The sequence below is a fragment of the Delphinapterus leucas genome, chromosome 18 (assembly GCF_059928025.1).
Source record: "Delphinapterus leucas isolate spDelLeu-1000000601 "Yukka" chromosome 18, BTC_Dleu_Yukka2, whole genome shotgun sequence".
In the NCBI taxonomy this organism is placed as follows: Eukaryota; Metazoa; Chordata; class Mammalia; order Artiodactyla; family Monodontidae; genus Delphinapterus; species Delphinapterus leucas.
In genome coordinates, this window is record NC_143146.1 from 15627112 (window position 1) to 15646410 (window position 19299).

Genomic DNA, 19299 nt, shown 5'->3' on the forward strand with positions numbered 1-19299 from the left:
ATATTTTTCTCCAGCTCTGCCACCCAAATTAAAACCGGATACTTTACATTTATGCTTATATACTTGTAATAGCGAATTCTAATACTGAACTGTCACTACACTTTAATGATATAAAGTGTCATGGCCTTTCAGAACAAGCAACAATTTTCTTACACCATAGATTTTAAATGACTGTGATGCTAATTATTTTTATTAAACATTTCACAAATACATATTCAGTTATTTAAAGAAGTTAGCCAAAGGAATATCCCTACATAAGTTGCTAATTAGCAAAAACAAATACTGGGGAGGAGGGAACACTGATTTTCTGGCTCATTTCTTTACACACTAAGTAATGCACATATTGATATAATACCATAACTGTGAGGGTAGGTAGACACTGCTTATCTGTTCTTGAAAAATAACTAATGTAGAGAAAATACACAGATGACACAAAAACCCCATTCTGTGGAATTTGATTAAAAATCTTCATTAACCAAACCTGTTGTCAGAACTACCAAAAATGATCAACATTGATTTATTGCAGTTTTTTTAAAAAGACTTTTGCTTTTAACTTACCATGAAGATGCCAGACAGCCTAAAACACTGTTTTGAATACAGTAGACACTCACAAAACTTCAAAAGTCCTTGATTTTAGTAACAGCTTTGCTACTGATGGGCCTCTGTGTGCTTTGCCTCTTTGGACCACAATTTCTTCATCTAAAATGCATAAGCTAAATTATTTCTATGCTCTGTCCAGCTTTAAAACTCTAGGATTCTCTTAAACATCCTGAGTCATCTAAGAGAAAACAGGGGTTGAAACCAGGGTTCTAGTAATGTCAAAAAAGGAGAAGCAACTCTTGTTCATGCCCAAGAGGTAAACAGTATCCATCCTCTTCACAAGGAAAAGGAAAGGTTCTAGAAGTTTTAGAATCTTAAAATAGGCAGCAAGATCAGGATAAGTGGGTCCTGAGATGATTATAGAGATTACCATAAGATACCCTATTAAAGAGTGAGGAGACTAGAAGAGAAATATGGAAATATAAGGAAAGTAAATCCTAGAATGTCTTCGTATTCAGAATCTGCTTTTTTAGAGCAAATCTTAACTTGTTTTTCAGGATTGAGAATGGCATATGACCTGATGTCCCTCTAAAGTTCCCTTTAAAAAGTCATGATTATAGGAACTTTTAGTTTTTCACCATCATATTTAATTGAAAAACTACTTCACAAAAGTTCCTCTTATAAATTAAAGAACAAAGCTGAGAGGTCAGCTCAATTATAGGTATACTCTATGGCTCTGGGTTAGAAATAGAGACAAAAGAGTCACAAAAGGGATGAAAAAGGGAAAAAAAAACTTTAGCTTTGTGGTCAGAAAATTTGGGTCTAAATCTTGGCTCTACCATTCACTAGCTGACTGACATTTGGGAATGTACTTTCTGTCACTGAGCCCAGATTCTTTATCTGCAAAATAGGGATAAGCATATCTACTTCACTGAGTTTTTATTGAGGATAAAAATGAGAGAATGTGGGAATCTCCTGGTGGTCCAGTGATTAAGACTTGGCCTTCCAATGCAGGGGGTGCGGGTTTGATCCCTGGTCGGGGACCTAGGATCCCGCATGCTTTGCAGCCAAAAAACCAAAACATAAAACAGAAGCAATATCGTGACAAATTCAATAAAGACTTTAAAAATGGTCCACATGAAAAAAAAACCGAGAGAATGCATATAAATATGCTCTAAAGACAATGAAGAGCTCTACACATTACCTATGACTAAGAAGAAACTAAATACGATATGTGGAAACTAAATGTATAATCTTGTTTCCAGTTGAGCTGAATCTGACCAACCTTGGATAAAAAAACTGTATTATGACAAAAAATAATTGACAAAAAAGGAAAACATACAAGAAGCAGACAGCAAGTTTATGTTTTAAAAAAATGCTCAGTAAGATACTCACATTCTGCCAAACTTCCCATAAAAGGTACCCCTATTCCATCTTTGGAGTAACTGAAGAATTGAAGAGGAGAATATTAGCATCAATCACAAATGTGAAAAAAATCATTCATAATCAAAGCAAGCACAATTTTGGTGGACTAATTAGGATTAATTAGACGTAATGATGAACACAGTTTTAATGGTTTTGAGTTACCTGGAGAAATGAATGTAATTAGCGAAAGCTGAACCAGCTTGTAACAGCAATGCAGTTGTCAGAACCTTTAAAACCACGTGCATGGGTCCTCCTTTCTTAATAGCCTGCCACAATGACTGTGCATAAATGCAAGCAATCACAAAGTACACTAGGACTAGGAGGAAAAAGAACTCATGTAACCCTGTGAAGAGAAGAAAGGAACAAGCCAATTATAGTGTTGGGTTTTATAGTGTTGTTTTTTAACTGAAGTCATAGCATTTACTTTTGTAAAAGAAAAAAAGGAAGACTGTTGAAACAAATAATTTTCTACTTTAGGATACAGTCTTAACTATAAGAACACAGATTAAACTGAAGTCAATCTATAAGAAATCATATTGGTCAGGGAATAAGCCCAAAGACTAACAACAAGATCATAGTTTTGGTCGAAACAGTAAATTAAAACAATGATTTCAGCATTCAGTTAGATATGCTTTTTTACCCCCCAAAGTGGATTTCTTTTATAAGACGTTTAAAAATAGATTTAGTCAGTCAATAAGAGTTTTATATACCCTGACAATGATTCTCAAAGTGTGAGCCCTGTGCCAGCAGCACCATCAGCAGGGAAGTAGTTAGAAAGGCAGATTCTTGGGACTCAACCCATATCTACTGAATCAGAGATTCTGGGAGTGGGACCCAGCATTCTGGTTTTAATAAGTCCTTCAGTGATTCTGATACAGCTAAAGCCTAAGAACCAAGCTCTGGAATGTATTGTAACCTTAAATTCCCATTTGGACAAAGCGTCAAAATACCTGTCACGACCAGGCCTCCTTCTGAAGTAAATGGCATTCAGCTCTGTCAAAGAGGAAAACCTATGGAGACCATGGGACTCCACTCCACAGGTGACTGAAACTGAAACACCTGACCAAGTGGCTACCAATCCAAAGACTAGTCACTGGCCAGCAGCATCACTTGGTTCTCAAAGATACGAAGCCAGTCATGTTCTCTTGGGACATCAAACCACAAAACATAGAAAGGATGAGGCAAGAGAAACTGGAGTTGAAAAGAGTTGATGACGGAGCAGGCCAAAGGAGTCAAACCAGGCCATGATGAAATCAAAATTCTGGGCAAGCAGAAATTTTGAATGAGCAGAGGGAGCTGGTTGGTAGAGACAAGAACAGAGCATAGGAATGTGCAGATTTTATATTAAAAATGGCCCCAGTCATTAAGCAGCCTCCAGTTTCTACCAGCAGCTTTTCAGTAGTCTTCACACATCCTCAAGATAAACACCCCTTTTCCTGTGTTACCTGGAATCTTTTGACTGTGTCTTCATTTTTCGGAAATTTCAGAAAATATTATAACGAACCAGGAGCCAGCTTTGAATTTAATGGCTTACATTTACTTGGTTACATCTAAACCTAGTCCCTAATATTAGGGCTTTCATACTCTATCTAAGTAACACTGGATATCGTGACAGTGGCTATAGCTGTCTCCATTGAATCTGTGGATAAATGTCTAAACTGCACTCACTTCCATTCCAACTGTGACCCCTGACCTGCTCTGGCTTCCCATGTGGGATAAACTCCAAACAACAGGCAGAGAAGGGAATATTTACACTGTATGGAAAATAATTTTAGAAAAGTAATCCAGAAGATGCAAACAGTAGGAAAAATACTCAATAAACAGTTCAATCTCAATCGTGTTTTTGGCGTTGTTACAAGAAAAAGAGAGAGAGAAAGAAGTATTTCAGCCACTGGGTGTCTCTCTTGCTCTACGTACATAAATGTTGATGGTCCACTTCTCTAGTCTAGGTGAGAAAGTATGTTGACTTCAGGAAGAGAATATCAAATAACAGAATGGGCATATTTTCTTTTAATATTCCCGATATAGAGATGTATTCTAGCTTTAGAAATAATGGGACAGTAAACCTGGGATTGTTATAGTAATGGAACAAGGCAGAAAATAAGCTAAACATATTATAACTGTGTGTCAGTAAAAGTATGCTATCCTGTGTTCTGAATCTGTTTTTACCTTTTCTTCTTAGTATAAAGAATTAAATATGGCATTCTATTTAAATTTTTATTTATTTATAATACCTTACAAAATATTCATTACAAGATAAGGTTTCAGACTCTATTAGCTTAGAAATGCACCATGAAAAGAAAATCCCAGACTATTGAGAACTAGAATAATACAGGAGGAAGAGACTTTTGAAAATAAGACACATGTCACTAGCAAAAAATGTTTTAGGATTATTCAAGATTAAATGTATCTTCCATAAAAAGCTAACACGGTAACCAAAAACTTATTTCATTGAGATAATATATTAAATAACTTGAACTAGGACATTTGTCCTACGCTTTGCTCATTGCATTTTGCATAAATTATTCCCTTGACCCTGATACTTTAAAGATAAAACTCTGGGTCTGCACTCAAGTGTTCTTTTAAATAAACCACCTCTAGGGAAAAAAGTCTGTTTTTTTTTTTTCTCTTCAATCAACTTTTACTTTTGTTCTGCCACCATCCTTCACAGGAAAGTAATCTACGTTCACCTTGAAATTGAAATTAAAATCTAATTTTAAAACAGGTGGAGGGCTTCCCTAGTGGCGCAGTGGTTGAGAGTCCGCCTGCCAATGCAGGGGACACGGGTTCGCGCCCTGGTCTGGGAAGATCCCACATGCCACGGAGCAGCTGGGCCTGTGAGCCACGGCCGCTGAGCCTGCGCGTCCAGAGCCTGTGCTCCGCAACGGGAGAGGCCACAGCAGTGAGAGGCCTGCGTATCGCAAAAAAAAAAAACAAACCAGGTGGATACTAGATATTAAAACTTACCTATACACAAAAGAAGAAAAACACTCTTAAATGAGCATGCAATAGGTGACAAACACTTATGTTATAAGGGAATGAGCAGATTTTAAGGCAAACTTAACCGGAAGCACTGGCAAAATTCAGTAGGAAGAAAACTTCCAGGACAGCTTTAAAAAAATTCAGTTCCGGCTAAATGATGGGAGATGGGAGAAAATAGATTAAGAAAAGGAGAGAGTCAATGGGTCATGGGGCAGCCCCTGGAACACTCTCGCCTATCTGTGCTGCTTGCTGTCTCAGAACCCCAATGTCCATCCCACCCTCAAGGGTTTCAAGATAAATCCTGATTAGTCTAAACCAATTAGAGAAATTCCAATATTCCCCTTTCCCAAAGAGGTAAACCTAACCCTTTACTTCGACATGTTGGTTTACCCTTATCACCTTTCTGATACCTTCACTTAAATTTCTCTTATGATGTTAGACAACAAGGTCACATGTCGAGTTCTGGCCAATGAAATAAGGGAGCTTCTGGGAAAGGTTTCCTTGCTCTTAAAAAAGAGACATTGAATTTTGCAATTGCCTAGATGTACGGCCCAGACTGCTGCAGTTAACTTTGAATATGAGGGAGCTGACAAAGCTGACAGTCAGAGGATAACAGGGTAGGATAATGTTAAATAAACTACCCTGAAGAAGCCTCAGAAAGTATTGTTATGTAAGAGAATTAATTTCCTTATTGTCTATACCACTTGCATTAGAGTTTTCTGTTACTTTAAGTTACAGAGCCAAAGGTTAAGATCCAACCCATTATCTTTCAGGATAACGGAGGAGAAAAGGGAACAAGAGAAAATAATAAACATATCTGGAATCTTCAGAACAGTGAGATGGCAGGTGTGACAGAGCCTGTAATACCATTCCAATGAAAACCAGTCTACTTCAGACAATAATGCTTTAATTCTCAGGATTCTGAGTACTTCTTCTTTTGGTCTCTACCAATCACAAATACCGTTAACAAGGATTCTAATTTTTTAAGAGGTAGTTTTATTTTATTCTACCTTGAAGCATGATATTCCTATGTAGTATTTTGTCCAGTAGCATCAAACTTGCCTTAGTCTACATTCAAAAAAACCCACCAAAACAAAACAAAAAAACCTAAGTCTGTAAAATACAGGACTAACTAAAGTCTCGTAGATATAAAATACATAGTTGGTTTGAAAGAAAACAAACTGTAAGATTTAACCAGAGTAGCATATAACATTAATTGTAGCTTTCTGCACCAGGTTATTCTAATTCAAACCTCTAAGATACATGCTTTAGCAGTCAATTCTCAGTAAAAAGCATAGCAAATCAATTTTCTCTACTTAGGGCAGAAAATTAGTCAAATGAGGAAAAGTTTCTAAAATGAACTAACTGGGAATTATTCCCTGGAAACAAATTCTATACCTGAGGCTACAGAATAGGAAGAATCCCTCTTAAGGCTCTACATTGAAACCAACACATTACCAAAACAATGTGGAATATGGACTTTTAGCTAAGTGGTTCTGCACATTAGAATCAACTTCAGAGCTTTGACCAACTACAAGTGCCTGGCTTCCACTCCAAAACCAAGTCTATCTCTCAGTCTCTGGGGGTGGACATCTGTATTTTTTCCAAAGCTCTCCATATGCATACACAGTGACAGGTTGAGAACCACCGATTTAGACTTCAATGTAGAATTAATCATATTTTAAGGCATTTAAATAATAAAATGATGTGATCCTTGGAAATTATGCCAGACATCTAGCAATGAATACTTTTGAGTACTTATGGCACTTTTTAATAATCAATTCCTACAGATTAGCCTTGCACAGAATCCCATGCTTAATGAAAATCCATGTTATAGTGAAATTTTTTCCCTCATTTAAATACTCTTGGTGACATGACCAAAGTAACACTCCCCATTCTAGTATAAGAAAGACAGATTTTAGACATACTATAAGTATCAAATCAAAATCAGTCACAGGAGAAGACAGGTCAAAAGGAGTCAGGACTAAGAACTGAGTCTGAATGGTTAGTGGGAACCCTAAAGAAAAAGCTAGCCATAATTCAGGGTGTTGAAAAAAACACTAGAAGATATGGGCAAGGTTCAGGATGAGCCAGGGTAAGGATGACTGACATTCAGTAGTCCAAGCACCACACAGGGCACAAATGTCATTGCTTTATGGCCTATGGTCAAAGTTCAGATATCAAACTGGGAATGAGGAAAGAGTCCAGAAATGAGAGCCTAGATAAGGAGGCAAGAAAAAGAATATCAGGATCCAGCGAGTCTCATGGATCCATACAATAAATAAAACAACCTGGAGCCTCCACCCTCCTGCCTGAAGGCAGGAGGGAGAAGGGCTACCAGATGTGGACTCCACTAGAGGCAGTAGGGTTTGCATGTACAGTGACTACAGACGAGCATTACTTCCTGCTGAAGCCTGACCAGTCCTAGAGATAAGTGTCATATGAAATAATAAAGCCTTATGGTTAAAAGAAACCTTAAAAGCAAGTTAATCCAACCACCCATCCAATGCTATCACTAGACCTGGGTTTCATCAATGCCTTTCCAAACTATGTAAAATAAATGTCAATATCTCTTACTAAGATAAAAGAAATGGTAGGACAGAATTAACTTTCAATAATGATCTACATTGATCCAAAATAGTATCAAGTGAAATTTAACCTTTACATTCATTTGCACTCAAAAACAATTATGTCATTTCCTTCACAGTAAAGACTTTTAGAATGAATTATTTTTAAATGTTTAGGACCCCATTCTGTCACTATGTAAGTATTTTCTCAAACTAAAGGACATTTTTAAAAAAGTTTCTTTCTTCATACATTAAGTTACTTGTGACTTATCGTTTATAACACAAGCTCCTTGAGTTGCTTTTCTAGCTGTGGCAATTTACACTTTGAGGTTAACAACTGGTTTAGTCTAATGTGGCCTCAACTCCTGGCCTACCTCCACCCACTCACCTTGATGGCAAATGTAATGCAATGGGATTGAACTTTTCTCTAAGCAGACTGACTCTTCCAAGTGGGTAATGAACTCATGAAGAGGTAAACACCTAACCCTTTTCTTTGACAGATGGCCTAGAGATTTTAGTTTTCATTCTGACATGTTAATTTACAAATCCATAATATTTTATAGCATGTCCACCATTAATCACAAGAAGTCATTCATTTCTGTTTGGGCTAGGAATTCACTTCAGTAGGGCAGAACATAAAATTTTGTCAACCTAAAATTTTGATGAAATATTTTATGGGAGTAGATTTAATTTTGGAAAGTTTTATCAATTTTGATCATTTCAAAAATGGTTGCAATCTCCAATAAAGGCAACACCTAAATATGTTCAAACCTAGTAAAGGACAGCTATACAAAGTAGTGGAGTTTCTATCTCACTTAATCATTGGGTTACTAATTTAGACTGCTCAGTTTCTTAACATTTTTCTGTTTATAAAAATAAAGCTGGCTTATCATAAAAACAAAAAGATTTAGAATGTAGAAACTGAAAATTATCCATAATTCTACCACCCAAAATATGGAAACAATCTGTTACTATTCTTGTACTTCTGTTTATTCTCCGCATTTTTTAACACACTTGAAACCATACAATACAAAATTTCCAGTTCTGCTTTAAACTTAATAGTACAGCTGTTACAATTCTGTAAGATTTATTTAACCATTTGTCTACTGTTGGACACAAGTTGTTTTTAATTTTCAGTATTCTAAAAACACAACATGAAGATACTTGTGCATAAATCTTTTTCTGTATTTAGGACATATATTTAAATACATATTCTTACCAGATTCTCCAGCACTGAAATGATCAAATGGATTCCCTTCAGCATCCGGGTTTAGTAACATCATTTCAAATGGGATATCTTCCACCTGAGAATTCTCATCGTCCTCTTTGCACGTATACTTGTCTGCATAGAACACGTGCCACATTTGTGGATATGGAATCTGAGACACTGTCAGATTATGTTCAGTCTGATTCATGGCTACTTTAAAGAGAAAAAAAATAGCACTTTCAAAGCAAAATTCTCAAATGTATTCATTGTTTTAGTCACATAATCAATTTGAAATGAGAATTCTTTTGTTTAGTTCTTATTGTCTCAGTAGTCCAAGCCCTGATGTAGTATTAGAATAAGTTCTGTAAGTCATAAAGCAGGTAAAAATAATGTATTTTAACCAACCAAAGGAATCACTATAAAAGTTCTATGAGATACCACAAATGACTAGAATAGTTTCACTGAAACTCTGAATTTCAATTTTAAGTATTTTCAAAGTTTTCAAGTGAGTTAGCAACACTAAAAATTTTTTTGTTGTGGTGGTAAAATGTACACAATAAAAAGTTACCATTTTAACCATTTTTAAGTGTACAGTTCTGTATTAAGTATATGCACAGTGCTGTGTAGCCATCACAGTAACATTTCCAAAAATTACTTGAGTTAAATTTAAAATGGAGCATTCAACTTTGGAAATTATTATATCTAAAAACTGTGACTGACAAACACCTTCAAAAGATTTCCCAAAATCTCTTCCTGATTGGTTATTCTTTAAAAAGGTACTAAAAGTCGAAAAATAGAAGTTACAGGAATATGAGTTGTTATAATGGGTCACATCTATATAGTGTGTTGGGCTGGGGTGGGAACTCATGAATGTTGGCCTCACACAGACCTGTGCTTGCATCCTGGCTCCAATACTTACCTTCTATATGATTTGGGGCAAGTTACATAAGCAATGACACTCACTTTCTTCATCTGTAAAATGAAGATAATACAGCAAAGAGCTGATGCAAGGACTAAGTTATATGAGTCACTTAACATGGTATCTGTCATATAGTAGTTGCTGAATAAAGGTTAATTGTCCTTTTCCTTTCTTTAAAATATGGTGATTATACCAATAAGTGGTTCTCAATCCAGGGTAATGCTACTCCTCTGCAGGGCATTTGAAAATGTGTAGGGACAGTTCTGTTGTCACAGCAATTGCTCTCAACTTCAAGATACTTGAAGCAGGGCTGTGCTAAACCTCATACAATCCAAGCTTACGTGACAAAGACCCGTTCTGCCCAAAATGCCAGTAGCACCCCCTTTGAGAAACACTAAATGATGTCTAAGATCCCTTCTCGATCTAAAACTATGATTCTGACCTAAGAGAGACTCACTACTACCCTGATGTTGTAGGAAAGTGGCGTCTCAAACACTATGTGTAATAAAGACAATGGAAGAGTTAGAGAAGCAAGTCTTACGAATCATATTCATTACTTAACCTCTCTAAATTTCTTTCTTCAGTAGTAAACTTAAGATACTTGCCCTATCTGACTCAGAGTTCTTGTGAGGAGCAAATGAGACAGTATATGAAAGTCCTGTGTGGAGAGTCTGATTCTCTATAAAGTAGAGTATTCTTAAAATATATGATTATGTTGGGTGCAATTCCCAAGTCTAGATTGCCCCCACTGCATGCCAGTCAGTCTTGATCTTTTCCTCAACTGAAAAAATGAAAGTTTTTAATAAATAAAATACATTTCTTGAGATAACTGTGGAAATTTGTATATGGAAGAGATTTTAGAGGTTACTATGAAATTATTCATTTTCTTAGATGCAGTAATGGTATTGTTATGGTAATGGTAATGGTTATGGAGAAGAATGTCCTTACTCATAAGATGTATGCTGAAATACGTTGAACTGCTCAAGGCACCCACAGCTTACTTTCATTTCAGTTAAAAACAAAAATCACACACATACAAACATAAAGCAAATGTAACAAAATATTGATAAAATTATTAAATCTAAGCCAAGGATATACAAATATTGGTTGTACTATGCTTTCAACTTGTATGTATAATTGAAAATTTTCCTAATAAAAGGCTGGAGAAATATTATTTATACGTTGTCTTTATAAATGAGATACAGATTTATCTTGTCAGAATTCAAATTTTGAGGACTTAAACTTTACATTTGGGAATTTCATTAATAGTAGTTAAACTGGACAAGATGATTTTAAGAATACCACAACATTTTTTTTTGGATAGCTTAATTTAGCTGACATTTATACTGTTTTTCTTACTGCACAGCTTCTAGAAAAAAGTAGCAAAGACTCTAGTTCCTCTAGTTTCTGTTAAATTGATGACCTTTAATAAGAATTCAATATATGATCAATAGCAGCTCAGAAATAAGGCTTTTGAAATGTGCAGCTCGAAATTCTGTAATCTGGACTTCATTATATAAAGGCTTTGCTGTGTTGAGGTTTTATCACTTGCACTTTTTCTCTTAGATAAAACAATGTAAAAATTTAACCATTACATTTTCACCAATACACTTTTTGATGTTTCATTTTTAATTAAGTAGATCTACATCAGATAAAAACAAAAGTGTGCTTCATAAAGTGATACTGGCCTTAGTTTTTGTCTTGCTGCCTTTTTCAGTATGCCTAGGAAATAAGCCTCTTGACAAAACTGCATGTTCATTGTTTTTGAAACAAAAGGCTACAGCACAGCACGCTTATTGTATGCTGATGTAATGAGTACCTCAAATATTAACAAAACTTGAATTGCAGAGAATGGTGTTGAAAGGCTAATCGCCCAATATTATTAAAGAGGAAATGAATACTGTTAACAAAATTACCCAGAATAAAAAAATACTACACCTTTAAGCGATTTATACAATATACCAAATGTACAAGAGGAAATATATGCATATGATGTAAAAAGATAATACTGAAAATGTTTTATATACAAAGTTACATTTAATTCTTATAATTTGACAGCAAATTTTTTTGCATATAAACTCATCATTTTCTGTGCATTTAAATATCTTCTTTGTTTGCTTTAAAAACCTACAAAATAGTTTTTATCATTTAAAAAAATCTGATGTTTTATGAATTACTGAAAGAGAAAAAAGCAAAAAGTAAGACTGAAAAATAATTTCTCAAACATTGATTTGGGAGAATGTATAATCACAAGCAACATTCAACACTGAGATTTTTCAAATCTACTAATCTTTTCATAGTTTACAGCAGCAATAAGGTTTTACATAGGAGTTAGGCATAGTTAATGGGCTCATCACCAAGTAGGTGAAAGGCTATTAATTCTTAAAAGTCTCATTAATGGTCAGGAAATGAGAATTATTTCTATAAGGGATTATTTTCAAATACGTGATACTACTACACTGTCATGAATTTAAGGATATGCTTTTTGTTTCAATGCATCGAAGCTTCTAAATAACAATATACTATAAATATGAAAATAATATATAAAAGTTGGAGAATACAGATTTTGTTAAGACTTGGCTTTTGTTAAGGGAAAAAGAACTGATTACATATGTAGAAAGTGATATATATGTCATTAGTACTCAATTTATTTCAGACCTCCAAATTTAACAAAAAATCTTCATTCCTCAAAAATTCCAGTTTCCTGAGATCTTCCGTTCCAACAATTCCAAAGAATACCCTTGCACTTAAGAGTAGGGAAGAGGAAGGGAAAACAGAAAAAGAAACGACAGCAAGAGGTTTTATAAATTATAGCTCTCTACATATGCAACTCCACCTAAAGAGTCATAATTAGAATCACAGCATTTTAGGACTTTTAGGAAGCTTAGAGAAAACTAGTCCAACTTCCTTGTTATACAGATAGGTGAAGTGCAGCTCAAAGATAACAAGATCTTATTACAAGTTACTAGCAGTGATTCTCAAGTTTAGCTGTCGTTGCAATGCAGCAAGTCTCTCTATATACGTAAGTTCTGTGACTGAAGGTATTTGACTGATAAAAAAAATTATGCTTTTGCAAGTGTATATAGTATATGGTATAATACTGATCAGGTAATATAAGAAAACAAATCGATTCCTATAGCTCAAAGCTTTCAACTGTCTGATAAGTTACTATTTCATTTAATTTCACTTTATTTTATTTGGCTGCGCCGGGTCTTAGTTGCGGCACTTGGGATCTTCCTTGACACATGTGGGATCTTTAGTTGCTGTGTGCAGGCTTCTATCTAGTTGTGGCCTGTGGGTTTTCTTTCTCTAGTTGTGGTGCGCAGCCTCAAGAGAACGTGGGCTCTGTAGTTGAGGCACGCGAGCCTCTAGTTGAGGTGCTCGGGCTTGGTAGTTGTGGCGTGCGGGCTTAGTTGCCCCGCAGCATGTGGGATCTTAGTTCCCTGACCAGGGATCGAACCCACGTCCCCTGCATTGGAAGGTGGATTCTTTACCACTGGACCACCAGGGAAGTCCCTGATAAGTTTTTAATAGAGAAAGAAAAAGACTTTGAGGTGCGAAGTACAAAGCAAATGACCTACTAACCAAAAACCCCTCAATCACTAAGTTCCATGACAATTCATCCTACAAATACTTAGTCAATGCTTAACTGAGCACTAGTGTATCATAAATTCTCACTCATAGTACCATGTAACTAACATTCATAGTCCTTATCACAATAGCAGTTTCACATTTATTCACAGTGAACTTATTTATACCCTCAGCAGCCTTAAGGACTGTGAGAGTGTCAGTATTTTGGTTCCTTGATGTATCTCTAGTGCCTAGCATAGTACTGGAAGTGCTGTGAATGAATGAATGAATGAATGAATAGACCAAAAGAGCCCTGCTGCTCTCACTGATTGATTTTATAACAAATAAATAAAATGTAAACTTGTAACTAAAATAAATGCTGTGGAGGAGAACAACAGGTTCTAAAAACTACAGTGTTAACTTAGTGGATGGACGAGCCAAAGAGGGGAAGGAAGAAAAAGCGGAGGAAAAGCCTGTGCAAAGGCCCAGGGTGGCACTGAAAGAACACCTGCACTACAAATAAAATGAGGCCCAACGGGGCAGTGCTGTGAGATGAAGCTGGGGTCGGGGGTAAGCAACAGCCAGACTCGGATGGCTCTGCTGATCAGATTAAGGAGGGCCGCCTTTGTCCCAGAGCTGTAGGAACCCACTGAAGTACTGAAGGGCGTGGTGAGGATGCCAATGTGACATGATCAAACCTGTCATTCAGAAAAATCACTCTGATTCCAGAGGGGGACCAGCATAGCTGCAGTGGCCAGGTAGGAGCTACTGCAATAGTACAGGCGAGAGATTACGGCAGCCTGGAATAACATGGTGGGGTTAGAGATGAAGAAAAGTAGATGAATTCAAGAGATACTGAGAGGTAACTTACGAAACAAGAAGGGGATAACTGGGAACAGAAGGCCAGAACATTTTATACATATGTGGAACACCTAGATGATTAAATTGGTGTAGAAAGGAAAAGAGAATTGATAATGAGCATTTGTATGAATTTCCCAGATAAGTTCTAAAATTCAGAGTTGAGGTAAATAACTTTATGTAACTGTCTCTTTGATATCTGAATCCAGTCATTCAGGCTTCTTCAGCATACTGTCAATGTCATCTCACAAACCTAGACAAAAGATCCCCACAATGGGTGGCAATGACTGGGGACTTGTACTCTTATCCCTATTCAGGTTATGAGGGAACCAGACAGCTGCTAAGACTAAGAAGACTGGATGTTTAGAAATGGCAGTGCTTTACTGACTAGACTGAAAGAAGAGTCAGAGACTCATCATTATGCAGAACATGGTAGGGGAAATACAGGGGGGAAAGGGGAGAGGGATAATTCCTATTTTTTTCTCATGGATGTCTCATATTCCTAATTAACAACCAGTTAACTTCCAAGGGGTAAAATGGGTAGCATGGCATATGCTCTTCATTTCTATATTAAAAAGATCTGCACTCACTCTGGATGGCAAACACCCTAATGCATGGGACAGCGTTGATGAGAATGGAACAGCTCAAGAATTCAGGCAACTAGAATAATAAAAGTAGAGCCTCTCCAGAGGCAAACCTAGAGGTTTACAAATGATGTGGGGCTGCTATAGTCTAAAATGACACATTGTGTCACCATATGACTTGGTCCTGAGTCCCAATAACATGTTGCAAAACAGCATCACTTGGGCTAAATTATACAATTAACTGAGATAATGCAAGCTTAGTGTTTAGCTCAGTGCTACCAGATAATAAGCATTCAACAAATGTTATCATTCACTCCATGCTGTCACTTGGTCAAAATATATCTGCCATATTGGTATGAATTATGTGACCTGTGAGAAGTCTGAATGTAGGAACGTACACCTTTATAAATTATCTGGATATTTTTTCAAATATTTTGAATAAGAGGGGAAAAAGGCATTCTATCTTTTGATCAAGGAAAAGATTAGTTTCCTTAAACTTTAGCTTAAAATGTACTCAACAGAGTGTGATATGTGCTGTGCCATGAAACATCTAGATATGTAAATACTATACTCCCCACATTAAGGAAGAAAAAAATATACATAACGATCAAAGAAAAAAGGATATACTCACTTGTCAACTGAGCTTTGGATAATTTTTCGCTACAACTATAACCGTGACCGCTTTCCTGCAGCTTTAGCCATTCCTGGGCTTGGAACAGGTAGAGTTTAGCTTCCTTTCCAATGGCTACTGCTATGTCATTGATTCTGACACAGAGAAGAGCATGGTCACCTGGACATTAGAACAAAAATTATCAACTAGTTTGGTCTTGTATGGAACTGAGACGGTAGGACAATTCAATCCTCTAGGTATCAAAATGGGAATTAAAAGAGCACAGTTTTTCTTAAATCTCATTTTAGCTAGGTAGGTCACATTAGAATGACCATCCCATTCAGATGCAAGTCAAGAGATTATTCACATTAATTATTCAAAACAATGTGTGGTGTTTCCTTATACTTCAGCTGATAACGCATGGTTTTTCACTGAATAAACAGCCACTTCTGTATGTAGACATTCACTGTGATAGAATTTTGCCTCATTTTACAACCACTCCACATCTTTAACACTTGCCTATAAACTATCCATAGAAATTTCCTGCCAAAGTTTCTTTTGTTTTTTAAACATAACATGTATGTTAATATTTAATTATTTTTTTAATATAAAAAACAAAAACATCTTATAGCAAGAAAGGTTAAATAAATGAGTTTTGGGGTAGACGTGATACAAAATTTGACATCTGTGACTTTTACAAAGGAATTTTCAGAACGATATACGTGTAAGACAACTATAGAATGAGCCTTGTTGCTCACAGCAACTACATTTAAGGCCCAGGAGAGAAACAGCAAAAAGTAGTTGCCTCTAGGGAAAGGGACTCTGGGTGAGGAGAAGGGAAACAGAGCTGTTTTTTCATCTGAAGATCTTTTTATTCTCCTGTTTCTGTTGTTTTTACTATTATCACTTTGACTAAACATTTTAAATAAATTTAAAGTTATAGTATGTATCAAAAACTGTCTAAGTCTCTGATATAAACTAATTACGTTATAAATTATCAACAGCCTTAAAAGTGACTCTAAGGCCCTATTAACATCTTAAATCACATTCTGAATTAGAGTTCATATTTCAGTACTGTGTGGTCTTAGTATTATTATTTTCCTGAATTCGAATTCACTGAAAATTGGTAATAGTAAAATACACACACACACAAAAGATAGAAAGTGTGTATGTTAATATACTTGGAACACTCTATTCCTCAATCTTACCTGAGAAATCTGGATTTACTACATGTTTCTCCTCTATGTTTATCAGGTAATCACCATGAAATATCAGGGTTGTCTAAACCTGTCTGGGAGTCACGAGTAACAAGCCGCGTCACAGCTTCCATACATGCCAGATTTTCTGTAAGTGTCCAGACTGTACCATTTATTGTAGTGACATTACCATCACTGTCAATAGTCAAAGTATAGTTACAGCCAGTTGATTAAGTAACTGAAAATGTTACCTAAAAAAATAATAAAACCCTCAAGTTTCTTCTTCATTCACCCAAGGTATACTCCACAATAGATTTTGTTAAATGGATTGCATCTCCTTTTCTGTTATTTTTAAAACTTCAGATTAAAAATAATAAAGTTTCCCTTCCCTTCACATCAATAATTCTGTAATTCAATACTTTCAATTTCTTTCCCAACCAATTAGCTTCCTGTTTTTATTATCTTCTTGTAAGAATCCTCTCTAGGACAGTATTGTGATCTTGCATCTTTTAATGCTAAAGACTCTATGAATCAAGGATCCTAACCTCATCAAAGCAAATAATTATTTGAGATATAGTAGTAGTCAAATTAAGTAGTATATACCAAGAAAAACATTCAAATTTTGAGAGTGCAAATAAATAAGGCAAAAATTAGAAGGAATGCAGATTCATTCATTGAAGAATTATGGATTTTTGAGGGAGACCAGAAGGGAAGAATCGAATGCAATCTCATTTCAGAAGGGCCACAGAGGATACAAATTATGAAGCTTCCAGGATACACTTGCACACATTTCTGTAAAGTTAATTCTAGCCCTCGTGGTCCACAGTAAAGCTACTCCTTTCGTAGGGAGGTAACCAAACTGTCCCAGCAATTGTGACAACTAGATTATCAGGTGCTTTTGGGGGAGGGGTCGGTGATTCCAAAACCTCTCTGCTGCAAGTAGGTTTTAGCAAACTGATCTTAAGACAAAAAGAACAAAACCCAGGAAATCTAAGTTCTGGGACTTCACGAATTACGGTGCCTTAGTGTATACAATCAGGCTGAGAACGGAGCGAGCAAAGGATGCTTCTTTAAGCGAAGGATCTCGAAACTGGCAGCAAGAGAGTCATCAGCACATTCGTTAGGACGGGGAGGATTCGGGAAACGGTCTTTTAGGTGCAGAATACAGCCACTAACCGGGGGAGGTACAAGGATTTGGGGAGCAGCAACACAGGGGCTGGCCATAAACGCATCCCACGATTCCGGGAAGCTGTGATGGGGGCGGCTGCCGGCCACGCGGTAAGCGCAGGTGAGCTGGGTGAAGTCCCCAGCCTTGCCGCCGCCGGCTCCCGGCTCCCCACGCAAGGCGGGGAGGGAGGGGCCGCCGGACGGGCCCACGAGCCTTCATCCCTCTCCCCGCCCCCACACCTACCGTGGAACTCGAAGTGCCCGATGCTCTGGCCCTGAGCGTCTCGGGCCGCGGCGCTGCTGAAGCTGCCTCGCAGCGTCTTACCCTGGCTGCCGGGTGGCCACCAGCAGCAAGTGAAGGCCACCGCCAGCAGCCGCAGCCCCCCCATCCCCGCCTCCTGCTCGGCACTCACACCCCTGCCCCTAACCGCCTGTGACCGCGGCCCCACGTCTACAGCTTGAGATGGGGAGGTGAGGGGAGAGGGACCGGCGTCGCGGGCCCGCCCCCGAGGGTCTAACAGCCAATGAGGGGGCCCCTCCACCACGAGCCAAGGATACTCACCAATCAGAGGCTGAAATGGGCGGGACTTCAGGTCTGCAAGTCCCATCACTCCCCGGCCTTTTGGCTAGTTCCCGCCTTTTTTATGGAGACTCAGGAGGATGTTGCTTCAGGTTACGGAAAAATTATTGCCCTCCTCTCCTCCGCGCGCGTGGTGCCATTGCGCATGCGCGGGCGCGCGGAACGGGCCCGAAAGGTTTCCGGGGAAGTGTGGGATACGAAAAGGACTAAGAAACACACAACAGCAACGTTTCTGGTGAGGCGAGGAATACTCCAGCAAAGAAAGCCCTACGTGCCCATGTAACGTACTGGACGTTTCCAATTTAATGTCTCAAAAGCACCTAACTGCCCCTGTCCATTTAACGCCTGGCCTCTCGGCACCTTCAACCGACTTTTACCTCCTAGGTTTCCTGTCTTCTTGAGCTATGCCATCATCCAACAGGCCAGACAGCTGAAAATTATAGCGACACCGCCCCCCCCCCTTACCACCACCCCTCATACCTCTACATGCAATCAATTCAATGAAACAAGTTTGTTAGTGCCTCTTCTGGACGGTTAGGTTAGGAAGTGCCAGCCACTATTCTATGCAGGCCACCATCTTACCATTATTTACTTGGCCTATGGCAACTAACCTGGCAACAGTCTATTTTCTCGAAGTGGTTACACACAGTCTATCTCTAGCCTAGTACCACAGAAAGCGTTGGGAAGCGCAGTATGACTGTATCGCTTTCCTTCAAAGTCTCTCAGTTGCCTTAGGACATAACCCAAACTCTTCAGAATATGACTTTCAAGTCTCTCGAATTTGCATCTTTCAACAGTTGATGTCCATCCTTACTGAGCCACTGTCAGTTTGCTAAACACACTCCAAGTTCTCCCTTCTGGGCCTATAGCACTTGCAGATTCCTCCTGCTGGAATACTTCACACATTCTACCATTCAGCCTCCACTTCATCTCCTTTTCCTACTTTACTTTCCCAAGGCACGGTAAGAAGCCTTTCTCAAACCCTCACATCTGTGTTAGATACCCCTGGTACCAGAATCCCTTACTGCCCTACCAGGGCAGTTACCACACTATTTTGTAAATGTCTATTGATTTATCTGAATCCCTTACTATAT

General features: G+C 37.7%; 1 protein-coding gene across 5 annotated transcripts in view; it reads right to left on the minus strand.

Moving 5' to 3' along the window:
• The window catches only part of GPR180 (G protein-coupled receptor 180), a 77258-nt gene extending 59197 nt beyond the window's left edge, over window positions 1-18061 (minus strand). For 3 of the 5 annotated variants that reach the window (XR_002645041.2, XR_016388649.1, XM_022576934.2), the window contains exons 1-5: window positions 17870-18059; window positions 15284-15442; window positions 8734-8934; window positions 2128-2308; window positions 1936-1985 (exon numbers count right to left, since the gene is read on the minus strand). Coding sequence is in view for 3 of the 5 variants with exons in the window: in XM_022576934.2 (XP_022432642.1) it covers window positions 1936-1985; window positions 2128-2308; window positions 8734-8934; window positions 15284-15442; window positions 17870-18014 (736 nt within the window). In the remaining 2 variants the exon portion in view is untranslated. Of the gene's footprint in view, window positions 1-1935; window positions 1986-2127; window positions 2309-8733; window positions 8935-15283; window positions 15443-17869 lie in introns of all 5 variants that reach the window. The other 2 variants (XM_089899420.1, XM_022576935.3) reach the window with 2 other exon arrangements.
• Window positions 18062-19299: the final 1238 nt, after the last annotated feature.